The sequence below is a fragment of the Caretta caretta genome, chromosome 9 (assembly GCF_965140235.1).
Source record: "Caretta caretta isolate rCarCar2 chromosome 9, rCarCar1.hap1, whole genome shotgun sequence".
NCBI classification, from domain to species: Eukaryota; Metazoa; Chordata; order Testudines; family Cheloniidae; genus Caretta; species Caretta caretta.
Genome location: NC_134214.1, coordinates 81,804,754 through 81,830,276, shown reverse-complemented (window position 1 = coordinate 81,830,276; position 25,523 = coordinate 81,804,754). Strand labels below are relative to the sequence as shown.

Below are 25,523 nucleotides of genomic sequence, written 5' to 3'. Positions count from 1 at the left end.
AAATAATGCATTAATTAAATTTATGACTGAACTCCTTTGGGGAGAATTGTATGTCTCCTGTTATGTTTTACCTGCATTCTGCCATATATTTCATGTTATAGCAGTCTCAAATGATGACCCAGCATATGTTGTTCATTTTAAGAACACTTTCACTGTAGATTTGACAAAATACCAATGTGAAATTTCTAAAGATAGCTACAGCACTCGATCCAAGTTTGAAGTGCCTTTCAAAATCTGACGGAGACCAAGTATGGAGCATGCTTTCAGAAGTCTTAAAAGCGCAACACTCTGATGCTGAAACTACAAAACCCGAACCACCAAAAAGGAAAATCAACCTTCTGCTGGTGGCCTCTGACTCAGATGATGAAAATGAACATGTGTTGGTCCACACTGCTTTGGATCATTATCTAGCAGAACCCATCATCAGCATGGATGCATGTCCTCTGGAAAAGTGGTTGAAGCATGAAGGGACATATGAATCTTTACTGTATCTGGCACAAATATCTTGCGACGCTGGCTATAGCAGTGCCTTATGAATGCCCGTTCTCACTTTCAGATGACATTGTAAACAAGAAGTGGGCAGCATTATCTTCTGCAAATGTAAACAAACTTGTTTGTCTGAGCAATTGGCTGAACACAAAGTAGGACTGAATGGACCTTCTAGGTTCTGAAGTTTTACATTGTTTTATTTTTGAATGCAGCTATTTTTTGTACATAATTCTACATTTGTAAGTTCAACTTTCATGATAAAGAGATTGCACTACAGTACTTGTATTAGGTGAATGAAAAATACTATTTCTTTTGTTTTTTACAATGCAAATATTTGTAATAAAATATAAATATAAAGTGAACACCGTACACTTTGTATTCTGTGTTGTAATTGAAATCAATATATTTGAAAATGTAGAAAACATCCAAAATATTTAAATAAATGGTATTATTATCAACAGTGCAATTATTCGCATGATTAATTGCGATTAATTTTTTTAATCACTTGACAGCCCTACTTTTTATCCCACAGGAGACTATTTGTTTATTTCAACATTTCTATAATTGAGAACAGCTCCTCAAATTGGTGTGGGAAAAAGGTAAAAATACAGATTCTGATTTCTGAAAACAAAAAATGTACAGTAGAACCTCAGAGTTACAAACACCAGTTTTGAACTGACCAGTCAACCACACACCTGAACCAGAAGTACACAATCAGGTAGCAGCAGGAAAAAAACAAAACAAAACACAAGACAGTCCTGTGTTAAATGTAAAAAAAATGACTAAATACTACTAAAAAAATAAAGGTAAAAGTTTAATTTTGTTTTGATAAGGTAAGGAAGCTTTCTATGCTTGTTTCATTTAAATTAAGATGGTTAAAAGCAGCATTTTTTTCTGCATAGTAAAATTTAAAAGTTGTATTCAGTCAATGTTCAGTTGTAAACTTTTGAAAGAACAACCATAATGTTTTTTACAGAGTTACAAACAACCTCCATTCCTGAGGTGTTCGTAACTCTGAGGTTCTACTGTATCCTGCACCCAGTTAGATCAGATATGATGTATTATTTACAAAATCATATGAAAGCCCTCAACAAGTAAGAATGAAAGGAGGATATAAGAAACCAGTCAACTTCTATTTTTTCCCTCTGAACCTAAAGAAGAGAAAAGTCAGTTGACCTGTAATGAAAACTTTTGCTATTGAACCTGGAGAATGCGCATAAAACCAGTTAACGCTGCAAACACCATTAAGAGGAAAATGAGAGAGATGCTGATGTTTCCATTAAAGTTTTATTTAAACTAGCATTTGTTAATTTCAATATTGAATTATGCTTTAACAATTATTCATGAAATTTTCCGTACTTGTAGCTTCATTTATAGAAAAATATGCTTATTTGAAACATCTGTTGAATTTTCACATTCTTTTCAAATCAAGTTTCGTTTGTTGCCTTACATCAAGGAATTATTCTGAAAGTTTAACTCAAGACCCAGGAGAATACACCAACATGTAACGTGGCAAAAACCCCTTTAGTGAAACGGGGTCTGGTTCAAAACCCAAGGAAGTCAACAAGATCCTTTCCCTACTTCAGTGAAATCTGGATTAGGCCCAGATTTACCAGGTTGCCTTCTGACACCTTGAAAATCCAAATGGAAACCGGCTTTTCCACCATTTAATTCAACTGCTGTCAAATAATATGTAGGACAGAGACTCAGTATTTTCATAATCATCATGTTCCAGGAGGAGAAATAGGTGGATTTGTCAGAACCAGACAGACAATGCCATCCAAATGCATTTATGTACAATGTTAATATGACTCAATAGTGAGTGCAAAGTCAGTAGCAGACCTTAGCTACATGCTTTGTCATTAGGGAGAGTAACAAGAGCTGAACCTTCCGTCCCCATATTCTGAAAGGGAATAGTACAGTATGGGATGAAACAAAGGGAAAAGTTAGAGTAATGTAACTGAATTTAAAGGTATGAAAGACAAGTCATAAAGTCAGAACAAATCTGAAACAGAGGTAATGTATGAACAAGAAAAGGTTTTAAAGCAAGAACCAAGAATCTGCTCATAACATTTCATTAATAGATGACTATCAATTTAAAAAGGGGATTTCTGCGAACCTCTGTCAGTCGAGATACAGAATACTATGAAAAGTGGGAGAATTTCCTCCAAAAACGTGGTGAGGCAACTGTACTTTTTCTTCTGCAAAAGATCATCTCTACAAATGACCAAATAACTATAGATCTACTTAGCAAAAGGATCAAACTTTTTTTCATTTACAGGCTTACACTGGAGACCAGACTGTCTATGGAGAAATGGAATTCCGCCTCCCACCCCCACCCCAAAAAAGCGTTAAAAGTGAATTCAGTGCTTGAGAGAGAAACCAGACTGAAAGGCACTGAAGTCCTTTATTTAATCCACACAACTGGTAGCACAGGATCCATAAACCCAGGGTGTGCCATTGTCATGTTTTGAAGAGACTGCCTATAGAGGAGTGTAGATACTGTAGGTGACGTCAGACCCCCTTGGTCCTTCTTTGCTCAGACTGGCAATGACTGCAACTGTGGTGAGTAGTTTTTATGATGTGGACATGTGCACTAGGAACTGGGCAGCGACTGCCAAATTGGTTCATGTAGGACAGAGTGGCAGACAGTAACAACCTCCTGTCAGTACTGACCTGGAAGGGATTTGGCTTAGACTTATTCTACTTGAATTCAAGAATAATGCTTCTAGACATTTGTAATGCACAAACTATTAGATGAACTGTCTTTTGAATTCAAAATTTCAATGCAAACTCAGACTTACTTTTCCTGTCAGGACAGAGGGAAATTCTGTGTCAAACTTGTTGCTCAAGCCAAACCTGGAAGACAAAAGAGACAACAAAATATATTCCATCCAACTTATTTGTTTCCCTTTTAAAAATATGTTATGCAACACTTGATTTGGTGTTTAAGGAAAAAAAGAATGAGAGTAGAATGTTTTCCCATATTTTTGTTTGTACTATTAACATATTATGCAAGATTTCATGAATTTAAAAAGTGTTTTTACAACTAAAATGCTTTTACAGAAAAAAAATTGTGACTAGAAATGTAGCTTGTCGCCTTCTTGAAGCAAGTAATTTTTAAACAGATAGCCAGACAAAGAATTCTCAGAAAATAGCAGTAATCCAAATTTAAATCTGAGATTCTTAAAAAAATACTATTTATGTTAGACTCCAATTCCAATTTGAAGAGGTCCAATTAATCATTTTATACAAGTTATTAGTTTGTGCCTGTTCATGTCACTAATTCACATATAGCAGATATATCTAGCAATAAATAAATAATAAAAACTAGTTTGTCTTCCCTATACAAAACCAGTAGCCTAATATTTAAGAATAGTTATATTAAGTTGAAGTAAATTCACACATGCAATACCTATGAATACTCATGCATATCACAGATTTTAAGAAATATGAATTTTAAGCAAAATAAATTTTACATTCATCAACAAAGAGTGGCTGGATATCTATCAGCAAAGTATTCATGTAAAGTTTAAACACTGCTCAACAATAGGCAGTGAAACCTAAAGGGAGCCAGGTATCTTGCAGAGCTTAGTAGCTCTGCAAGGGAATTGGAGATAGGAGTAGCTCCTGATCCTACACAAACTGAAAATTTTAATCAGTTTAGTAAGTAAATTGGCTTGTAGAGTGCCAGGTTCTTGCTTAAACATGTCACTTGGTGAGGTGTAAGCTGCTTTCTTTTTACAAGTATAAAGCTAAGAAGTTAAATAGGTTCAGAGGCTAATCCTGCCACTCAGCAAGCACCCTGTGGCTTTGTTATGATTGCTGGGTTCTTCTCCTGTGAAGCTCTATCCTTCACAGTTCTACAGGGCACTGAAATATACAGGTAGCCCATGGCCTCACTGAGCTACAAACTTTTATACTTGAAGAAACAAAGCTGTTTACTGTGCACTGAGTTTAGTGCTTCACTACAAACCCTGCTAAATTATCTTATCTGGTTACTTCCAACCCTTTCCTTTTAATCATAATATTCCTTTGATGCATTTTGTAGTTATATTTCTTGTAGCAATCTTTAAGTTTTTTGGGGGGAGTGGGAGAATATGCATAACAAGCCTCCAAAAACAAAGATTAAGATAAATCACAAGTTCTCTCCCCTCAAAGTTACGTCACTCATCTATGCAAATGCCAATATTGCTGACCACCACACATGTCCATTACCATTCTGCATACCATAATACCACAGACACTCAAACCTGACAATTTAACACAGTGATACTCAGAGTGAGGCCTGTGAGCTGCAAGTGGCTCTTTAGTGTGTCTCTTGTGACCCTTTGCAGTACATAATTAAAACACTGTAAAAAGAAAAGGAGTACTTGTGGCACCTTAGAGACTAACCAATTTATTTGAGCATGAGCTTTCGTGAGCTACAGCTCACTTCATCGGATGCATGCCGTGGAAACTGCAGCAGACTTTATTTATACACAGAGAATATGAAAAAATACCTCCTCCCACCCCACTGTCCTGCTGGTAATAGCTTATCTAAAGTGATCATCACTTTATCTAAAGTGATCATCAGATAAGCTATTACCAGCAGGACAGTGGGGTGGGAGGAGGTATTTTTTCATATTCTCTGTGTATAAATAAAGTCTGCTGCAGTTTCCACGGCATGCATCCGATGAAGTGAGCTGTAGCTCACGAAAGCTCATGCTCAAATAAATTGGTTAGTCTCTAAGGTGCCACAAGTACTCCTTTTCTTTTTGCGAATACAGACTAACACGGCTGTTACTCTGAAACCTGTCATTCTTAAAACACTGTGTGATTTAATTATTAACCAATTTAAGTTAACAACCAGTCAGGATGCTTTTACTATGTTATTAACCAATTAAGTTAGGCTGTGAGAATTATTTATAATTCATATTACTCTTGGGTAATGTTGATCACTAATTTGGCTCCTGAACCACTCAGGTCTTAGTATCACTGATTCAACTCATGAAATCAGCAATGTAGATTAGTGCATAATTAACTCTAAAAAAAAGTGAAGCATAACAAAGAAAACTGGTGCAGTCTCAGAAAAACTCTATAACTAAGCTCATTACAATGTTTGTGAACAGTACTAGTGAAGTCTTATAAAGCATTCCAATAGCTAATTTAATAGTCAGAGACATGGTGCTAGTAGTCTATTAAAAGCAGTACCTGCATAAAATATGCAATTAAAAAAATCAGATATACATAAAAGTATACCTGAGGTTGCACCTCAAATGCACACCTGATGCTATGCTTAAATAAAACTAGGTGGTCATTTAGTTTCATTTAAGGGGTGTCAATAAGACATTCAAATGCAAACTTAAATTCTAGAAGTCAGCTGGTTAAGCAGCTGAAGTGTCGTGTGGTTACTCCATAAGTCTGCTCAATGGTCCAACTTTTACAGAAGTGTTTTTGTCCTTTTTGTCTTTCTTCCTCAAGTATCTGCGCTTTTTTATTTCTTATTTAGTATAAACATTAGCGTACCACTTCTCATTAAGTGTATTAATAGTTCTTACGCACAGCAATAGAAACCCAAGACTACAGTTTGTAAAAGACAAATTTCAGAATCATGGTGCTAAAGAAACATTATAAATCTAGTAACAGAAAGCAGAAGTACTACAAGTCAAAAGCAGAAATTTCTCATTAATATTTATAAAGAGTTAATTTCAATTAATCTTCACTGTAAACGCTAATTCTTAAATTAAACTCATGTTTGTTTTGGATTACCTTTAAGCATTTAGGCAAACACAAAGGTTACTAAACTTTATCATGTTTCCACTTTCGGCAAATGTAATTTGACATGCCAGAATCCATTTTCAGTGTGTCTTCTTATTTAATACTACAAAAACTACAAGAGTAGTAAGATAGTCTTTATTTAATCTTAAGGAAAAAAATTAGGTGTACAAATATATTGCATAACCATTGGCAACTAAAAAAAGTCTGTTCTTGAGCATCTACTATGAGATTTCCCAACTATTAGCAATGATGGGATCTAATCAGTTTACAAAATCTGAGCAATAAAATAAGACAATATAATTGTATTTAGATACCCCATTTTGAAAATTGAGGCACTTGATATAATTCTGGAGATAATCACTGATTTATGCCCCTTTAAAATTCCTTCAGCACAAACAACCCCACCAATGGGGAAAAATAGATTAGTACTTTTCAATTACATTTGGTAAGAATGACAAGTGCTTTTCTAAAAGAGTACCATATATTTTACTGAGTGGACTTTGAAGGCATAATTGTAGCACACCTTCAATCATCACTACTGTATCAGTCCCAAAAACATTCCCCCCAATTTGAAATAAAAATTTTAATGTATAACACACCAAAGAAAGCTCAACTGTTTACAACCAGATTCTCTTAGTCATTTTTACAGATGAGATGTCTGAGACCTTGTCTACTTTGGGAAGAAAACTATGCTAAATACAAGTAAGTTTAGACAGCAGTTGCTTGCAGGGTTCTAGCATACTTTTACTGATGTGTGCCTAGAAGTTCCCTCTAAGAACCATGCTTCATGTTCTAAAATGTAGCTCTCAGATAACCAAAATCCCCACTCACAGCAGCCAGGGAAGCCATTCAACAAGCCTACTAGCAACAATAATTTCTGAGCCCTGAATTCAGATCCACAGATTGCAAGGCCAGAAGAGACCACTGTGTTCATCTAGTCTGACCTATTCTATAATAGAGGCCATGGAATTTCCCCAAATGAAATTCCTAGAGCAGTTTTAGAAAAACATCCAATCTTGATTTAAAAATTGTCAGTGATGGAAAATCCACCATGACCCTTAGCAAATTATTCCAATGATTAATTACTCTCAGTGTCAAAAATGTATGGCTTATTTCAAGTCTGAATTTGACTAGCTTCAACTTCCAGTCATTGGATTATGTACCTTTCTCTGATAGTCTGAAGAGTTTTATTATTAAATATTTGTTTCCCGTTTAGATACTTACAAACTGTAATCTAGTCACCCCGTAATACTCTCTTTGTTAAGTGGTTTGCGGTCTCTGAGTCCACCACTAGAAGGCAGGCTTTCTAGGACCTACGTGTGAATTATAACATAGAATAATAGAAATGTCAGGCTGGAAGGGACCTCAAAAAGTCATCCAGTCCATCCCCTTGCCCTAAGGCAGGACCAAATAAACCTAGACCATCCCCTCACATGTTTGTCCAACCTGTTCTTAAAAACTTCCAATGACAGGGTTTCCACAATGTCCCTTGGCAGCCTATTCCAGAGCTTAAATACACTTATAGTTAGAAAGTTCTTCCTCATATCTACCCTAAACTCCCTTGCTGCAGATTAAGCACGTTACTTCTTGTCCTACCTTCAGTGGAGGTAGAGAAAACCTGATCACTGTCTCTTCATAACAGTCCTGAACATATTTGAATACTGTTATCAGGTTTCCCCTTAGTCTTCTTTTTACATGACTAAACATGCCCAGTTTTTTTAATCTTTCCTCAATAGGTCAGGTTTTCTAAACCTTTTATCCAGTTTGTTGCGGTGCTCTGGACCCTCTCCAATTTATCCCCATCTTCCTTTTAAGTGTGGCACCCAGAACTGGACACAGGACTCCAGCTGAGGCCTTACCAGTGACAAGAAGATGGGACAATTACCTCCGGTGTCTTAATTATGAAAATCCTGTTAATACACCCCAGAATGATATTAGTCTTCTCTGCAATTGCATCACATTGACTCATATTCAATTTGTGATACTACTATAACCCCAAATGCTTTTCAACAGTACCACCACCTAGCCAGTTATTCCCCATTTTATAGTTGTGAATTTGATTTTTCCTTCCTAAGTGAAGTACTTGGCATTTGTCTTTATTGAATTTCTTCTTGATTTCAGACCAACTCTCTAATTTGTCAAGGTCAGTTTGAATTCTAATCCTATCCTCCAAAATGCCTGCAACCCCTCCCAGCTTGGTGCCATCCACAAATTTTACAGGCAGACTCACCACTCCATTGTCCAAGTCATTAACGAAAATATTGACTAATACCAGACCCCAGACTGAACCCTACAGGGCCCCCTAGATACACCCTCCCAATTTGACAGCAAATCACTGATATTTTATAACTGCTCTCTGAATATGGTCTTTCAACTAGTTGTGTACTCACCTTATAGTAATTGCATCTAAACCACATTTCCCTAGTTTGCTTATGAGTGTGTGTGACTATGTCACTTGTGTGGGACTACGTCAAAAACCTGTACATAGATAAGCTTGGTAGAATTTGATTTTTTAAAATAATTTTACAGATAATAGTGTTTATTTGTAATCATTTTTTCAATTTTTATGGATTTAAATCTTCACAGTTGTACATGTCAAAATATACAAAGTAAATATCCTTAAATCAAATCCTTAAGTTCTCAAGCAACATTTTGCTTATTTTGCCTGTCTGATAATCAAAATTTCAATTATGGAAATATTTTTTGTTGGTTTGTGTATGTACAGTGAAATTGATGTTCACTGATATTTACCGGTAAAAAATCTAATTCTTCCAAGCCTCAGTATAGATGGGCATATGTCATAAGAAGGCTGAGTACTTGTCCAAGTTCACAAAATGAGTTGATCATCCCAGAGGAGGAAGAACTGAAACACAACAATAAGTGAAGAGGCTGTCAGCTTCAAGAGATGGAGTCTTGAGTAAGGAGCAAACCATAAACTGGTTAAGAGAGGCCTGTGCAAGGAGACTGGTAATCAACTGTATTAGTGGCTCTAGCACTTCCTCATTGGCTTTCTCCAGTCACAGCAGACACAGATCATAGTTATCCCCTACCAACTCTAAAAATAGCAAGTGAAGCAAAGTAGTTTTTGCCAGATGAAACTAAGTATTTGTCCTACAAGTCATTTAAATGAAAATTTTAGTAGGTGGCCACTAACTCTGTGTTGTTCTGTAGGTGTGCAACTTGACACACATGGGGTCTGATACGCAAAATTAATGAACATTCACAACTGCTACTGAAATCAGTGGGAGCTGTGGATGCTTAGCATCTCTGATAGAAAGGTATTAGCATAGATTTGGTAGACAGGAGATCCTGAATTCTAATTCTGCCTCTGCCACTGATTCAATGTGTGGCCTCAGATAAGTTTTCACCATTTGTAAAATGGGGAGAATTCTATGAATCTTGCTGACAGATGTGGAGATAGATTCTGCAGCGATGAATGGTCCAGTAAAGGCCATGAGGGAATAGTTAATTTTGTATTTGGTATAGGGTTTCAATGGTATGCAGTAAACAAGGCAAAGATCACACATTGAATGCTGAGGATAAAAAGATACCGAACAGCTGCCCCATTCCCTGATCACCATCCATCCTGTACACTATATTCAGGGGTCTTGTGGAAAAACTAGTATACAATGCCATTGAAGATCATACCATAATGCATATGCAAAAGGGGCAGAATTAAGGTAGCATAGGCATTTCCTATCTTTTAAAACTGAAAGTGTTAGGCAACCTAAACATACAGGTTGCAACTAGCACCCACTATAATATCAGCTGAAGAACATGATGTCTATCTAGCCCTTAAAATGCACAGGCAAAAGGTTAGCAGAAGAATCAGTACAAATAGCAAAAAAACTTGATAAAAAAAGGCCTTGGTGGAATCCGGAGATCCATATTTAGTATTGTAGCATATTGCAGGCCACCTTAAAGTGCTTCACTAGGATCACCATGGTGCTAAAGTTTTATGCCCAATATTTAACAAGTTTCTTGAGCCTATTAACCCTCAAGTAATTACATTCAGGGACACTGGACCTGAAGGTTAGATGGGAATAAGAACAATTATCTTCTGCCCATTGCAAGTGGTAGATAATGCCAAGATTCCAAAGTGGCTGGCAACCCGTCAAGATACGTTATATCATTTGTACCAGGATCATACATAATAACCATCCATGAGGGGCAGTTCTAAAGGAAGAACAGAAGACATCAAAATAAAACCCAAGGAGTAGAATGAGTCTCTGTGTCTTCCTATGATTTTTTTACTGACTAGGTGAGCTTGTATTACTTCTGTCAGAACAGGAATGCTATTAGGAGCATTCTAGGCATCTTCAAGAGACAAACAAGCCTCCTGGTGACCTATCCAACAGGCCACTTCTGAAAGGTATTGTTTCCAACAGAAGAAGTGGCTTTAAGATCACAAAGTGACTAAAGTTCAGAGATGGCATGTACTGACAGAGTCCATTAAGAGGCACAATAGTTCTCATTTGCCAGGGGGTCAGCATCACCTACTCTGACCTTCTAGAGGCTATTTGAGTTTTATTAATTGACTGTGCTTATTAACCGGTTGTATTAGTTTGAGGTGACTTAAGATGTAAGAGTGACCTGTATCACATGACTGGGACTAGGAAATAAAGACCACTATACCAGCACTTCTATTTGTCATACCTTTCTTATTCAAAGAGGTTCGGAGGGAGGATGAGAATACCAATAATAAGATCATGCAGTTATATAGGCCAAATACACAACTTGATAATAATGAATCATTTAACATATTGCTTTCTTTTACCCCTGATTTAGACATCACTAATTGGCAGATTTCTTGTAGGTATCACACTAGAGCTGGGTTGTGAGAAGGGAACTGAATGAGAAGCAGATCTAAGGATCAGTGAAGGCACTGATGCAAACAGGCATTAGGGAAGAGAGCACAAAGACAGTTGTGGGAGAAAGAAAAGGTTCCTCTGAAAGTTGTGGGAGAAGTAAACAAATGTGTGATTGAGGCTAATTTTTATCTAAAACATGCTTTAAATATTAACTGCATAATTAGTAAGACATGTGCCTACCATTCCAATCACTTTGCTGCTGTGTTACATCCCTTTTATCGCCACCCTTTGTCCTTTTTAGGCTGTATGCTATTTGGGGCAGGAACTTTGTATTTTTGTGTTTTGAAAGCTCCCAGTACACCACAAAAATATAAATAAAAGAATGCCTTGGAGAATGATGTCATCATAGAGGGGATCTCCATCAGCACAAGCAGAAATTCTGTGGCGCCATGGGACAACCTGTACATAAATATTAGCTCAAACCAAACCAGATTTGGGGATTTACAGATAGACACAGTATCAAACAGGACTTTGGAGCTGTGCTCTGTCTTTGCTCCAGCTCCAGGCAAAAACCTGCAGCTCTGCTGCTCCGCAGACTCTGCTCCGAAGCCCTGGTATCAAATCTAGTTTTGGTTCTATCAGGATGCAAGATCCTCTTATTTCCCATGCCTTTGATTCAAACCATTAGATCACACCACAGAGAGAAATACATTGTCTTTTAACAGTTCGAACGCAAGCACAAGATGAAACATGGTTTATGGAGTTCTACAATACACAAATGTGAAATACTAATAATTCCCCATCCCAATTAGTGTGTAAAATAAATTATAATTTGTACACAGCCTTATGTTCAATTTCTTCACTGGCAAGAAGTGGCCTATTTTTAAACAGTTGACATAACAGTGGGTTATGCTGCTTGATCATTCTATGTATTATGATACTATAAAATACTGGCAAAATTCCTGGATTTATTTAATTTTGCTTCAGATCTTCTAATTATAAAACTTCTGAACTGCCCATGCTAAAAATAGTAAAAATCAAACTCAGTAACTCAAATTTTTAAAATGTACAATACAACATAGCCATATGTCCCCTCTCTGCAGTACAGTGTGGGGATCCAATGGCTGAGTTGAGCCCAAGAAGGAATATAGTAAAATTGTGGGGCTAGACACTTAAATCATCCATTGATTCTGTTGTCTTGTAGTCTTTAAAAGTTAACCCAGGCAGGAAATATTTTCCATCTCGAGCAATGAAACTAAGGTATTAAGTGCTGGTTAGCTATTTTTTCTGCAGACAATAGATAAGTGAATTTCACGTGTCCAGACAGGGTTTTTTGGTTGGCCCAAGTTGCTGGAAAATAGGATATTTCCCAGCCTAAGGCAAAGCATACAAAAAAGAAATAAAGATGTAAGGCAGCCAGGCCATAGTCACAAAGCCCTTAGGCAGGGAGCTACTTTTGTGGCATTATTCGTGGTACTGTTGACAGAGCAGCCTGAAGCCAAGAACTCTTCCTGATCACCTCCACCCACAGCGGCGGCAGCAGCATCCTCACCAGCACCGATCCGACGGCCCAGCAAGGCAGCCAGCAAGGACTCTGAGCGGTGCAGCTCCCCTCCCCCCGTCGCGGGGGGTTCCTGCCCACGCTCCCTCAGGCCCCCCTCCACCTGCCCCCCGCCCCTCACTCGCCCCCGCCCCCATAAGCCCCTACGCCTTACACGGTGATGTGCCCGGCGCCCCGTACCGCCACAGGGTCTGGCGCGTCTCGGGGCCGGGGCAGCTCCTGGCTCCTCACCACCGGCTCGGACTCCTCCTCCTCCTCCTCCTCCAGCTCATAGATAGTGTCGAAGTCTGCCATATTGGGGAGCAGTACGCTCATCTCCCCCCGCCCCCCACCGAAACGCCCAGTGCGCGTGCGCACTGACCCGAGGGGGGCGGGGCTCGAGCCTCTCGTGGAGGGTGATAGGGAAGCCGTGGCGGGCGCATGCGCGTCCGGATCGGCTAGTTCCCAGTCCTCAGTCCCTCCATCTCCCCCGTTTCTCAGCAAAGCAGGGTGGGGGCAGCCGCCGCCGCCGTCGCCGCCCAGGGCCCTGTCAGGTCATGGCAGCCAAGGTCCCGCCGCCTGTGTGTGAAGGGGAGGGGGCTGCCCGCCGTGGCCAAGGTGAGGGCGGCTGTGGGGTGTGAGATCCCGGCTCCCTCGGACGGGCGGGCGCACAGCAGCCCCGCGAGAGCCCCGGCCGCTGCCAGGCGGGCTCAGCCGTCGCCCGCGCCCGCTGCTTCAGAAAGCAGCGAGCCCTCCGGGCCTCTGGCGGGGAGCCCCGTGCCCTGGGGCAGCGGCGCAGCGCGGCACCCCGCGGTTCTGAGCGGCTGCCCGGGGCTGGCAGCATCCAGCAGCGGCAGCTCCTTGGGCAAGGAAGTGCCACCGGCGCTTAGAAACTCCTCCTGCCCTGCCAGGTGTGTGTGCCCCTTGCCGTACCAGTGACAGCTAGCGCTCGTGTAGGCTTTACAAAGGAGACCGTTATCAGCAGCCCTGTTTTAAGAGGGGGGGAAACTGAGGCACGGAGAGGCGAAATGACTTGCCCGCGGTCACCCAGCTCCAGCTGGCTGGTAGTAGAGCTAGAAATGAAACCCAGGTCAACTGAGTTCTGGTTCATTAGGTCACACTGCCTGTGTTCCTGCATGCTTTTGTAAGCATTTCAGTGCATGTCACCTCAAGGACTTTCTACAGCACGAAAGCATAGCAATCATGAGTCAATGCACTATTTCTTAAGGTCCTGGATGAATAATATTAACTTTGAACAGATAACTGGCACCTCCGTGCCAAGGATCCAGTGGCATTCTCTGCTATTATCCTCTGGTTTGTCAGCATTGCAGTTTTTGGTGATTTATCTTTTACTCCTACCTTTTTCTGCCAGTGACTTGCCATCTAATTAGAGAGAGCTTGCATTCTTGGCCCACAGCATCTGTACTGTCCACCACTGCTTTTGTTCATCCAGACTGAAGAGTTTTAGACAAAAAACTGGCTAGATAGCCAATGTGAGTAGGATGGGAAGGGGAAATAGTGGTGATTGTTCATGGGCTGGAGGCTATGTGGTTATCCAAGGGATAGAAACTGAAGTTTGGAGCAGCACTGGGGAAACAGAGAATCTATTGGAGTAGCTTGGAGCGTGAGCAAAGGGGAAGGGAGTAGCAATATTTTCAGGGGATGGGAGGGCTGACAAGGAAATAAAGCCCCATAGGAAAGAGTCCAGGAGTAGCAAAAGTAGAGAGTAGCCATAGGTGAAATAGCTCCTGCGAGGAGGACCACTGATTTGTTAACATTTCCACTACTCTGAGTACTATTTAGCCAAAGTCCCAAACCATAACAACACTGTGGAGTATGACATACAATACTTGGCATACAGCATTCTGAAGGTGCCTTACAATTAACATTCACAACACCCCAGCGGGTCTATATTAGACAGCCAAATGAATTGCAGCATGCAGTTCACTAAGCCACTAATGCCAAAGAGTTTACTGGACATTTACTATTAATCAGAGGCAATAAAAAAGATGAAAAAGGGAACCCTTGCCAGGGAGATCCAAAAGTGATGCCATGGTGAAGTCCCACTTTTGCTCCAGGTGCAGGAAAGGGGCATATTAGGGCTTGTCTACACTACCTGCCAGATCGGCGGGCAGTGATATAGTATAGTATAGACATGATAAATCGACCGCCGAGCGCTCTTCTGTCAACTCCGGTACTCCATGAACGAGGAGCGCAAGCGGAGTTGATGGGAGAGCGTCAGCTGTCGACTTACCACAGTGAAGACACTGCAGTAAGTAGATCTAAGTACGTTGACTTCAGCTACGTTATTCATGTAGCTGAAGTTGCATACCTTAGATCGACCCTGCGTGGTAGTGTAGACAAGCCCTTAGATTCCTACCAGAGTGCTGTCTTCAATCACCATCTTTGCCTGGTTAACAAAAGTCATGTTTGAAGGTCCTAGAAGGAAGTAGCTCACTTTCCACTTCTTTCACCTCCATTTTTGGGAAGAGGGGGAATGGGTCTGCACCCCGAGCCTCCTTCTGTTTGTGTTTGGGGGTGTTCTCCATGGTGAATAGTTCCATTACCTGCCTTTGCTACTCTTCATGGTTTTCCAAAGTAGCAGCAAGGTGGAACCAGCGTGCTTCTGGATTGTTTCACTGCTAGCTACCCACAGGGTTCTGAATAGCAAGGCGATACTGGCTAGAGTCTTGTCAGTTTCTGCTGCTTGACCAAACTATCAGCAGTGGAGATACAGAGCAGTCTGCTTGCAGACTTGGGAAGACAGCTCTGTAATGATTCACATTTGGAAAATTTTCTTCATAACCTAGGAAGAAAGTGTTCTATAATCATAGATTTTTAAAAGAAATCAAAGCTCATGTTATGGATTGTTTGATAAGTTAGACACCTGGGTAAGCTTTCCTCTTGTCATGTGCAAATAATGGATCGTTAACATTATATGTCATTTGTCAAGCCGCATTTTGCTTACTTTACTTATCTGTAAACTTCAATTAGTATTGATGGAAATATTTTTGTTGGTTTGTATGTGTATTGTGAAATCAACCTTTATTAATTTACTAATAAAAATCTAACCCTCCCAATCCTAGTGTTATATTACAATGGGGTAAGATAAATACCTGGTGGCTAATTTCGGTGGTGTTAACTGACCGAAAAGATATGACCATCTATTAGTCATAGCACAGAAAATGTTTATAATGCAGTACATGGCCTAGATAGGTGTAATGCAACAATACTGTAAGTGTTATCCTTTATGTTAGACTTTCCTCAGCTCTGGCAGTTCTGGTGGACTGTCCTTGAAGCTATAGGCTTCCTGGTGTTATTTAAAATACAACTGCAGGGGGCAAAATCCTGCTCTCCTCTTGGCCAACATGACTCTCAGGAAGAAAAAAAGCAGATTCTGAGATCCAAGTTTGTGTGTGAGCTATTGCTGAGCAGCAGAATAATTCCGTCTTGGAGTTGTTTCAAGTCAATCAGTGGAACAGTTTAGAACCAGAGCACTTATGTTATGTACTAGCAATTTCCAGCCTCAATACCTGCAGAATATTAATTAATTAAATTAGTGAGTTTGGTTCAATAAAAGATATTGCCTCACCCAACTTGTGTCTCTAATAAAACTAAGTGTCAGAGCAACAGCCAGCACTCTTCATACTAATGCACACGACAGATGTTTAGAAGATGTCTAATTAGCATTCAGTTGCAGGTACAAGTGTTGAAAGGAGTGTGCAACAAGTGTGACTGGTCAAGAATTGTGGCTTCATGGGAAAAGTAGCTAGCTGCTATTACCTTTGCAGTACAGGTCTGTAATAACCTGTGTGAAAACTTGTTAGAATTGTGTCCGGTTCTGGGTGCCACATTTCAGGAAAGATGTGGACAAATTGGAGAAAGTCCAGAGAACAGCAACAAAATGATTAAAGGTCAAGAAAACATGACCTATGAGGGAAGGTGGAAAAAAATGGGTTTGTTTAGTCTAGAAAAGAGAAGACTGAGAGTGGACATAACAGTTTTCAAGTACATAAAAGGAGGGAGGAAGAAAAATTGTTCTTCTTAACCTTTGAGGATAGGACAGGAAGCAATGGGCTTAAATTGCAGCAAGGGATGTTTAGGCTAGACATTAGGAAAAACTTCCTAAGTGTCAGGGTGGTTAAGCACTGGAATAAATTGCCTAGCGAGGTTGTGGAATCTTCATCTGTCAGGGTTCCCTCCCCACTCTGAACTCTAGGGTACAGATGTGGGGACCCGCATGAAAACCCCCCTAAGCTTATTTTTACCATCTTAGGTTAAAAACTTTCCCAAGGCACAAATTTTGCCTTGTCTTTGAACACTATGCTGCCACCAATTGATTTAGACAAAGAACAGGGAAAGGACCTCTTGGAGTTCCTATTTCCCCAAAATATCCCCCCAAGCCCTTACACGCCCTTTTCTGGGGAGGCGTGAGAATAGAGAAGGTGAGCACAAACCAGCCTTGGATTTTTAAGACCCAAAAATCCCAATCAGATTCTTAAAAATCAGAACTTTATTATAAGAACAAAAAAAGATAAGAGAACAACTCTGTAAGATCAGAATGGAAGATAATCTTACAGGCAGTCAGATTCAAAACATAGAGAATCCCTCTAGGCGAAACCTTAAGTTACAAAAAGACGCAAAAACAGGAATATACATATCCTCCAGCACAGCGAATTTCACAAGCCAAAACAAAGAAAACCTAACGCATTTCCTAGCTAGATTACTTACTAACTTTACAGAAGTTGGAGGGCTTGCATCCTTGATCTGTTCCCGGCAAAGGTATCACACAGACAGACAAAATCCTTCCCCCCCGTTCCAGATTTGAAAGTATCTTGTCCCCTCATTGGTTATTTTGGGTCAGGTGCCAGCCAGGTTACCTGAGCTTCTTAACCCTTTACAGGTAAAAGGACTTTGCCTCTGGCCAGGAGGGATTTTATAGCACTGTATACAGAAAGGAGGTTACCCTTCCCTTTATATTTATGACACCATCATTGGAGATTTTTAAGAGCAGGTTAGATAAACACCTATCAGGGATGGTCTAGATAATATTTAGTCCTGCCATGTGTGCAGGGGACTGGACTACATGACCTCTCGAGGTCCCTTCCAGTCCTATGATTCTATGAAAACTACCATGTCAGAATATTTATTAGTGTGGATGGATGGGGCTTCCAACAATGTGTGTCCAAATTAACTTTCTCATTTTGCAGGGATAAGGGATTGCTGTCTACCACCTGGAACCACAATTCCAGACAGGTGAGGTTTCAGATTAAAACAAAGGATTAAATCAAGAAATTATTGCACAATTTTGTTAAAAAAAAACCCTGGGAAGTATTATGCTAACATGGTCTTAGAAGCTATTGAAATTGTGAGGCAAGTTGGAGTGGATAAATTATTTTCTGGTTCTTCTTAGAACAAATATATATATTTGAATGGGAAAAATTAGTGGGTGCTCCCCTCACACCCCACCCCACCTCCACCTCCTCGCTACCTGCTCCTCCGCCTACTTCCCAGTGTTTCCCGCCCAGCCACCGCCAAACAGCTGTTTGCATGCTCCGGGAGGGGGGGAGAGAGGAGTGGGAACATGGCACACTCAGAGGAGGAGGTGGGGAAGAGGCGGGGCCGGGGATTTGGGGAAGGAGTTGGAATAGGGGCAGGGAGGGGATGGAGTTGGGGCGGGGACTTTATGGAAATGGTGGGAAGAGGCAGATCAGGGGTGGGGTCTCATGGAAGGGGTGAAGTGGGGGCAAGCACCCACGGAAAGGAGGGGAAGTCAGTGCCTATGTGATTATGTAGAGAAATACTGGAGCTTCCTGTCCTGGAATTAATATTGCATTACAGTTCTCACTTTTCTTGATGCTTATTTGCATTAACTCTAGAAGACCTCTCTTCTGAATTATTTTTCCATTATTGTATTTTTTAAAACTATGCTCCCACAAAAAGCCTCGGCACAGAATCACACAACCAGATCTTAAATTTCATAGATAACGAACTAGTCCAACAGTTCACGCTTATCCCACAGGGCAGGGGTTCTCAAACTGGGGATTGGGACCCCTCAGGAGGTCGCAAGGTTATTACATGGGGGGTTGAGAGCTGCCAGCCTCCATCCCAAACCCCACTTTGCATCCAGCATTTATAATGGTATTAAATATATAAAAAAGTGTTTTTAATTTATAAGGGGGGGGGGGTCGCACTCGGAGGCTTGCTATGTGAAAGGGGTCACCAGTATAAAGGTTTGAGAACCACTGCCATAGGGTGATTATACATCTTCATATAGGTAGATAGTGCTGAAGTAATAGAAGTGTATCTTTAGACTCAGTACACATTTTAAGTTTGATAGATGAGCCATTGTAAACTGGGAGATCTCTTTGCTGAGGGGACTGCAAGGGATCACTGGAGCTGGGTATGCCTCACTTATGGTGCAGCAAACTATTTTGTTAACTTTTTAACTTTAAAACAGCCTTTTTGGAAAATGCAGTGTTGTTGTAGCAGTGTTGGTCCCAGGATATTGGAAAGACAAAGTAATATCTTTTTACCTTTTCTGTTGGTGAGAGAGACAAACTTACACCAAACTCTTCTTCAGGAAAATAGCAGGTAGTCTGAGTAGTATCAGAAAGGCATATAGATCTGGGTATCCCCTATCATTTTCTGCAAGCTTTGATTAAAAGGGAAAAGGAATGAATGGATTTGAATACAAGAACAGAAAGTAGAGGGAGTTCTGTTTTGTAGCATTACTTCTTTAATCCCTTATGTGACAAACTCTGGTGAGATCAAAAAGGCTTGAGGCACCATGGCAACTTGTTGGGTGCACTGGTTAATAATAGAGCCAGATTTAACATTTTTCAAACAAGGATGGCTTAATTAAGGGGGGGAAAGAGGCCCAGATGATTTCTTGACCTTACTCATAGACAAGAGTCATGCTACTACCGTAGCTATTCTGTCAGCTCTCTAGAAGTCCTCTCACACAGTATGAGTCTCATGAGATTGAGAGCCTGTGAGTTTTTATGGTGTCTACCTATCTCATCAGGCCACACAGTTAAAGCCACAGCCATCATTTATCAATGAGAAACTACATCCTGTTTTTTTCACTGGTGCCTTTCATTTCAGCCCAGCTATGCTTCCCTGTCTTTTTGCTGAAAACAAACCAAATTAGCTCCCTGGGAACATGGGCCCATATCCTCAAAGGTACCTAAATACCTTTGAGGATCTGAGCCATGGTCTTTAATGCCTGACATAATGTGGTGTTACAGGCTGCTGTAAACAGGAATTGCAAATCGCACCTCACAAAGGGAAAGGGAGGCAAGTGAGAAACAGACTTGAGGTTTGCTGGGAGCTGGGAAGATAGTATATTTACATAGGAGGTCATATAGGGTTTTCCTGTTACAGTACAAAAGTAAAAAAAAAGAGACTAGATAATATCTTAAAATAATTTCTCCACTTCAGAAGTTCCACTCACAGAGACCTTTACACCAAGGTATAGCTCAGTGCTCTACACAGCTCAGTCCTCAGGAGTAAATCTGAATGTCTTCTTGTCCCTAAAAACCCTTCCTCGTTAAAAATTAAAAAAAGAACCCAAACCCAATACAGGAGGGAGAGCTCTCTGACCTGGTATTCACTATCCCATCACAGGGGCCTTGGGTTATTATTAATAGTAGAGATTAATTTACATGTACAACAATGAATCTGGGCTGCATAGTACCTGGTAGTATGGTATAGTTAGGAGTATTGAGGGTGGCAGGCAAAGGCATTCAAAAGTTAGCTCAATTGTTATATGAAGGAGTAAGTAGATCTGTGAAAGAAGATGTCATGGTTGGTTTATAAAATGGGGAAATGCTGAATGCCTTTTTTTTTAACTTATTTCATCTTCATGGACAGGTTGAGAGCATAGTTCCTCTTTACAGTTTAGTTTATGGCAGAGCCATAAAAACATCTACTGATTACCTAGTAAAATAGGTACATGTTTATTTTTCTCAGCACAATGTGCTTAATTAGTAGTGAACTGAACAAGACTATTAGGAAAATGTAATATATAGATTATTCAAATTTGTACATTCCTATACTACTTTCATACACTTTCTCAGGTACAGTATAGTCAGGGGAGAGTAATTTTTGTGTCTGTGGAATAAAAGTTTACAGTGGCAGGTGTTTACAGTACAGGGAACTGTACTATAAGGCGAAGACCTAAGGGGAGATTTTCAAATTGCTGCCTAGGATTTTACCACTTTATTCTGAATGGGAATTGGATTGTTAAACCCCTACTTACAGTTGCTGGGAGTAGTCTGTTAGAACGTGGGACAAGCTGGTATCTTTCCTAAACATTGCATAATTTCCTCCTCTTCCCCTGGAAAAACATGAGCATAGTGAATCACCAGAAATTCATATATGCTGCTATTATTTGAAATGTTCTAACTTTATCCCTGATTACGACAACATTCATTGTAATCTCTGCAAATAAATATAAGGGACAGTCATAAGACAAAAAAAAGGGGATGTTTTAACTGCCTTAGTTGAGTTAGTCTAACAATAATAATAATTTACAAAAACTGTTAAAATAAGTTATTTTGGTTGCAAAGTCAAAGACTTGAAAATTAGGAAATGCCAGATTTACAGTTGTCCATACAGTCTTACTTCTGTCCCCTTGTACATCCATCCTGTGCCTTGAATGAGGCAGGTTGTGATGCTGGCAAACCATGTATCAGTTTATGCCAGGGTCCCCCGCCTCAACTGAATACTGACAAATACATAGCTGGAACCAGTCTGGTTCACTTGTGTGTTAAAATAGGTGTTAGAGTTACAGAAATGTGCTTATTGTTTAGACTTCATTGAATGCTTGTGAGTTGCTGCATGCATTAATCTCAGTTATAACATCTCCGTACTGCAAGGTAATATTTGAGCATTTACATTATAAGCCTCTGTAACTGTGTAAATCACCAGACAGGAGAGAAGCTTTAATTTGTGTGAAATACTAGTCTCTGGCAGAAGATGTTGTGACCTGCCCAACAAAGAAGGCCCATCAACACCAGAGCTATTGTGGAACAACAGAGAACAAAAGACTTTGCTGATGGCTCTCCCATTCCTCCCTCACCTGCCCATGAAGAGGAGAAATGTATGTGAATTCCTCCCATCAGCTGAGGTTGCAATTTGAAGCAGAAGGGGGAAAAGAAAAAAAAGTCCGAACAAGGAGGAACTGCATCTCTATGGCTCTTGGACTCTTGAGGACAAGGTTGTCTAGGCATAAGCAAGATATACAGTATGTAGCCTGGGTTAGCCCTAAAGGACATATAGAGCTTGCTTATAGAAGCTTCTATTAATTTTATATGTTTACCTGCTTTAATTTTGTAAATAACTCTCGTTTCCTTTTAAATAAATATTTAGTTTATTATAGGATTGTCTACAAGAGTTGTCTTTGGTGTGAGATCAAACGTGCAATTGACCTGGGGTAAGTGACTGGTCCTTTGGGACTGGAAGTAACCTGAATGTTGTTGTGATCTGTGGTGCAAGAGACCATCTATCTGATACCAAAAGGTAAGTTTGCCTAGTTGACAAGATAGATCAGAATACTTCCACGGCTAGGCTGTTTTAGTGCCTGAGGAGTTTACACTTAATACTTGGTTGGTGAAATCTAAATATAGAACTCACAGCCAATCTGGGGTTTGTGTCCTGGCTCTTAACAGTCTGCCCTCAGGTTGGTACTCATGCTCTTGAGTTGTTGCAGGACAGCTTGACATAAGGGTCCTCTGAGAAAAATAGCATGTGATCATATAATTAAAAACTGTATCATAACACGTATGCCCAAGGAGGTAGAATGAAGGTTGCATGGGCAACCTATATTCTAGCATTTCTTTGAAGCGCTTGATTTTGCAACCTAAGTAACTTTCTTTTAATGTTGTTTTCTTAATCTAATTTTCTACATTTTTAAAAAAGGAAAAAGATGCAAACAAATTCTGTGAAGTACAGCTGTAACAATCTCCATATCATGCATGCTCAGCAGGGTTGAACTCTGAAACTTCAGTGCTCATTGTTACCACTTGAACTGCAGGACTAACTACATTAGTTGGAGGTCAGAAAAGGCTGTTATCCCACTGCAGGGAATGGTCTCCTGGGGCAATGTCCTGGGAGTTTACATGGGAAGACTGGCCCAGGTCTCTCTCTCTCCCGCACTTCACAGTAAGTTGTGGGAGAGCCCTACTGGGTTCTCTCCCCTATCCCCATTGCTACAGCTACTCTAGCAACTATCAAGTGTTCCACTTCCTAGTGCAGTGTGTGCATCTGCTTGCACAGCTTTGGAGGTGGCAAGGGCCAGGCTCTTTAGAATTTTAGCCCCAGATCCACAAAGGGACTTGGGCGTTGCACCACTTCGCGTCATGGCACCTAACTTTTAGGCAACTAGAAAATCACAGGAACACCATGGTGATCCACAAAGCCATTGCCTAGACTCCCGATACAATAAATGGGGAGAAATAAGCACCTAAGAATGCAATACGCAAAAGCCAGCACACTAGGTGGGAAGCCACCTAAGCTAGCCATTGGGAGGTAAATAATAGCCCACATGGATTTGTTAAAAACAAATGCCAAGCCAATCTAATTTCCTTCTTTGACTGGGTTACTGGCCTACTGAATGTGGGGGAAGCTGTAGATGTGATATATCTTCATTTTAGTAAGGCTTTTGACACAGTCCCACATGACATTCTCATAAACAAACTAGGGAAATGTACACTAGATGAAATTACTCTAAGGTGGATGTATAACTGGTTGAAAAACTATACTCATAGTAGTTATCAATGGTTTGCTATCAAACTAGGAGAATGTATCTAGTGGGGTTTTGAAGGGGTCTATCTTGGGTCTGTAAGTAGTCAATATTTGTATTAATGATTTAGATAATGGAGTGGAGAGTGTGCTTACAAAATTTGCAGGGGGGATTGTAAGCACTTTGGAGGACAGGATTAGAATTCAAATTGGCCTTGAAAAATTGGAGAACTGGTGTTTAGTCAACAAGATGAAAGTCAATAAAGACAAGTGCAAAGTTCTACATTTAGGAAGGAAAGGTCAAATGCACAACTACAAAATGGGGAATAACTAGCTAGGTAGTAGCACTGCCAAAAAGGTGATAGTGAATTACAAGTTGACTATAAGCCAGCAATGTCATGCAATTGCTCAAAAGGCTAATGTAATTCTGGGGTGTATTAAGAGGAGTGTTATATGTAAGACATGGGAGGTAATTGTCACACTCTGTTCATTGATGAAGCCTCATCCGGAGTACTGTATCCAGTTCTGAGTGCCACACTTTAGGAAAGATTTGGACAAAGTCGAGAGGAGAGCTACAAAAATGACCTCTGAGGAAAGGTTAAAAAAACTGGCATGTTAGTCTTGAGAAAAAAAAGACTGAGGGGGAACTGATAAGTCTTGAAACGTAAGGGCTTTTATAAAGAGGACGGTGATCAATTGTTCTCCATGTCCCCTGAAGGTAGGACAAGAAGTAATGGGCTTAATCTGCAGCAAAGGAGATTTTGGGTAGATATGGAGAAAACTTTTTAACTAGAAGGGTATTTAAGCTCAGGAATAGGCTGCTAAGGGAGGTTGTGGAATCTCCATCATTGTAAGTTTTCAATAATAGGTTAAACAAACACCTGTTAGGGACGGTCTAAGTTTACTTGGCCCTGCCTCAGCACAGGGGTCTGGACTAGGTGACCTCTTGAGGTCCCTTCTAGCCCTACATTTCTGTGATTTTCCCATATGGGCAGAGGGGGAAATTGAACCTGGTTGTCCCATATCACAAATGGGTGATCTAACCAGTGGGCTGAAAGTTACAAGGTACACATCACCAGCATCACAACCTTCTCTGACTTTAGCCAGCTATTTAATGGGAGCTGATCCAAGAGGCAGCCTCAGCATGCCTTCTGGATCAGGGCCAGCATGTGAGATATGTGCAAACACCTATTTCCCCCCAGTTTGTGGATTGCTCTGGGGCTTATGTGGCAGGTATGACTGAATGTGTGTAGAGTTAGGGAGCAGTGTGTATGCCCAGAGGCAGAAACATAGGCACCTAGGGAACTTTTACCCTGAAAACATAGGCGCTGGATGAGTTTAGGTACCTTCAGTATTTGGCAGGAATTCTGTGGATCACAGTGGAGCCTGAGATTTAGGTGCCTAAATCTGAGGTTTAGGCACCTAAATACCTTTGTGGATTGGATGTAAGTGACTTGTTGAAAGTTTTGGCAGAAGCTGGTGTCAGAATCAGGGCTCTGCTCAGCCACTAGACTACACTGTTCTCTTTCATAATCATTCATGGACAGATTATGATACTTCTGATGAGGTTAATCTGCAAATACTCCCATTGAAGTTCATGGGTCTAGTGGTGCTACTAAACATGCGTAAGGGGATCAAAATTTGCCCCTCAGTGTTAATACAAAGTTATATTTTTTTTGAAAGGACATCCCCTAGAAGTATTAAAATTCCCAATAATCATCCATTTTGATGCTGTTTGTCAAATATCTGAGGCTTAAACTGATCTTTTTAGAAACAGCCCCAAAAGGATGCATTAATATTACCCAGTATTTCTTTGTTTGGAAATTAAAGGTGTTTCTCTGTTTGGAAATTAAAGATATTTTATCGACTGGGAACATTACACAAAGATACAGCTGATTTTCATGATATTGTGGGTCTCTTTTTCATAGTGAATCCCACTAGCAATCTTGTGTGTACCTCTTTTTCTTTCTTTATCCTGCCTCAGTATGGGGGGGATGGTCTAGAATAGATGACCTCTTGAGTCCCTTCCATTCCTACATTTATGTGATTCCTATGTTCACTGCTCGGTTTTTGTGTTTGATGGGAATTTGTTCCCACTTATCTGCATCCAACATCTCTTTGAGATACCCTAAGCACTTTTTACAGGACTAGTTAACATATGTAAATTACTAGGCATC

The 25,523-nt window shown here is 40.3% G+C and overlaps 1 protein-coding gene and 1 long non-coding RNA gene across 3 annotated transcripts in view; one reads left to right on the top strand and one right to left on the bottom strand.

The window, feature by feature from the left end:
- Nucleotides 1–12,953, bottom strand: part of CHIC1 (cysteine rich hydrophobic domain 1) — a 30,259-nt gene extending 17,306 nt beyond the window's left edge. For both annotated transcript variants that reach the window (XR_007358484.2, XM_048864419.2), the window contains exons 1-2: nucleotides 12,776–12,953; nucleotides 3,294–3,348 (exon numbers count right to left, since the gene is read on the bottom strand). Coding sequence is in view for 1 of the 2 variants with exons in the window: in XM_048864419.2 (XP_048720376.1) it covers nucleotides 3,294–3,348; nucleotides 12,776–12,936 (216 nt within the window). In the remaining variant the exon portion in view is untranslated. The remainder of the gene's footprint in view (nucleotides 1–3,293; nucleotides 3,349–12,775) is intronic.
- Nucleotides 12,954–13,060: 107 nt separating this feature from the next.
- Nucleotides 13,061–21,984, top strand: LOC125642998 (uncharacterized). Its single transcript, XR_007358551.2, has 3 exons — nucleotides 13,061–13,218; nucleotides 17,811–17,856; nucleotides 21,535–21,984. It is a non-coding gene; the product is annotated as an uncharacterized LOC125642998 (long non-coding RNA).
- Nucleotides 21,985–25,523: the final 3,539 nt, after the last annotated feature.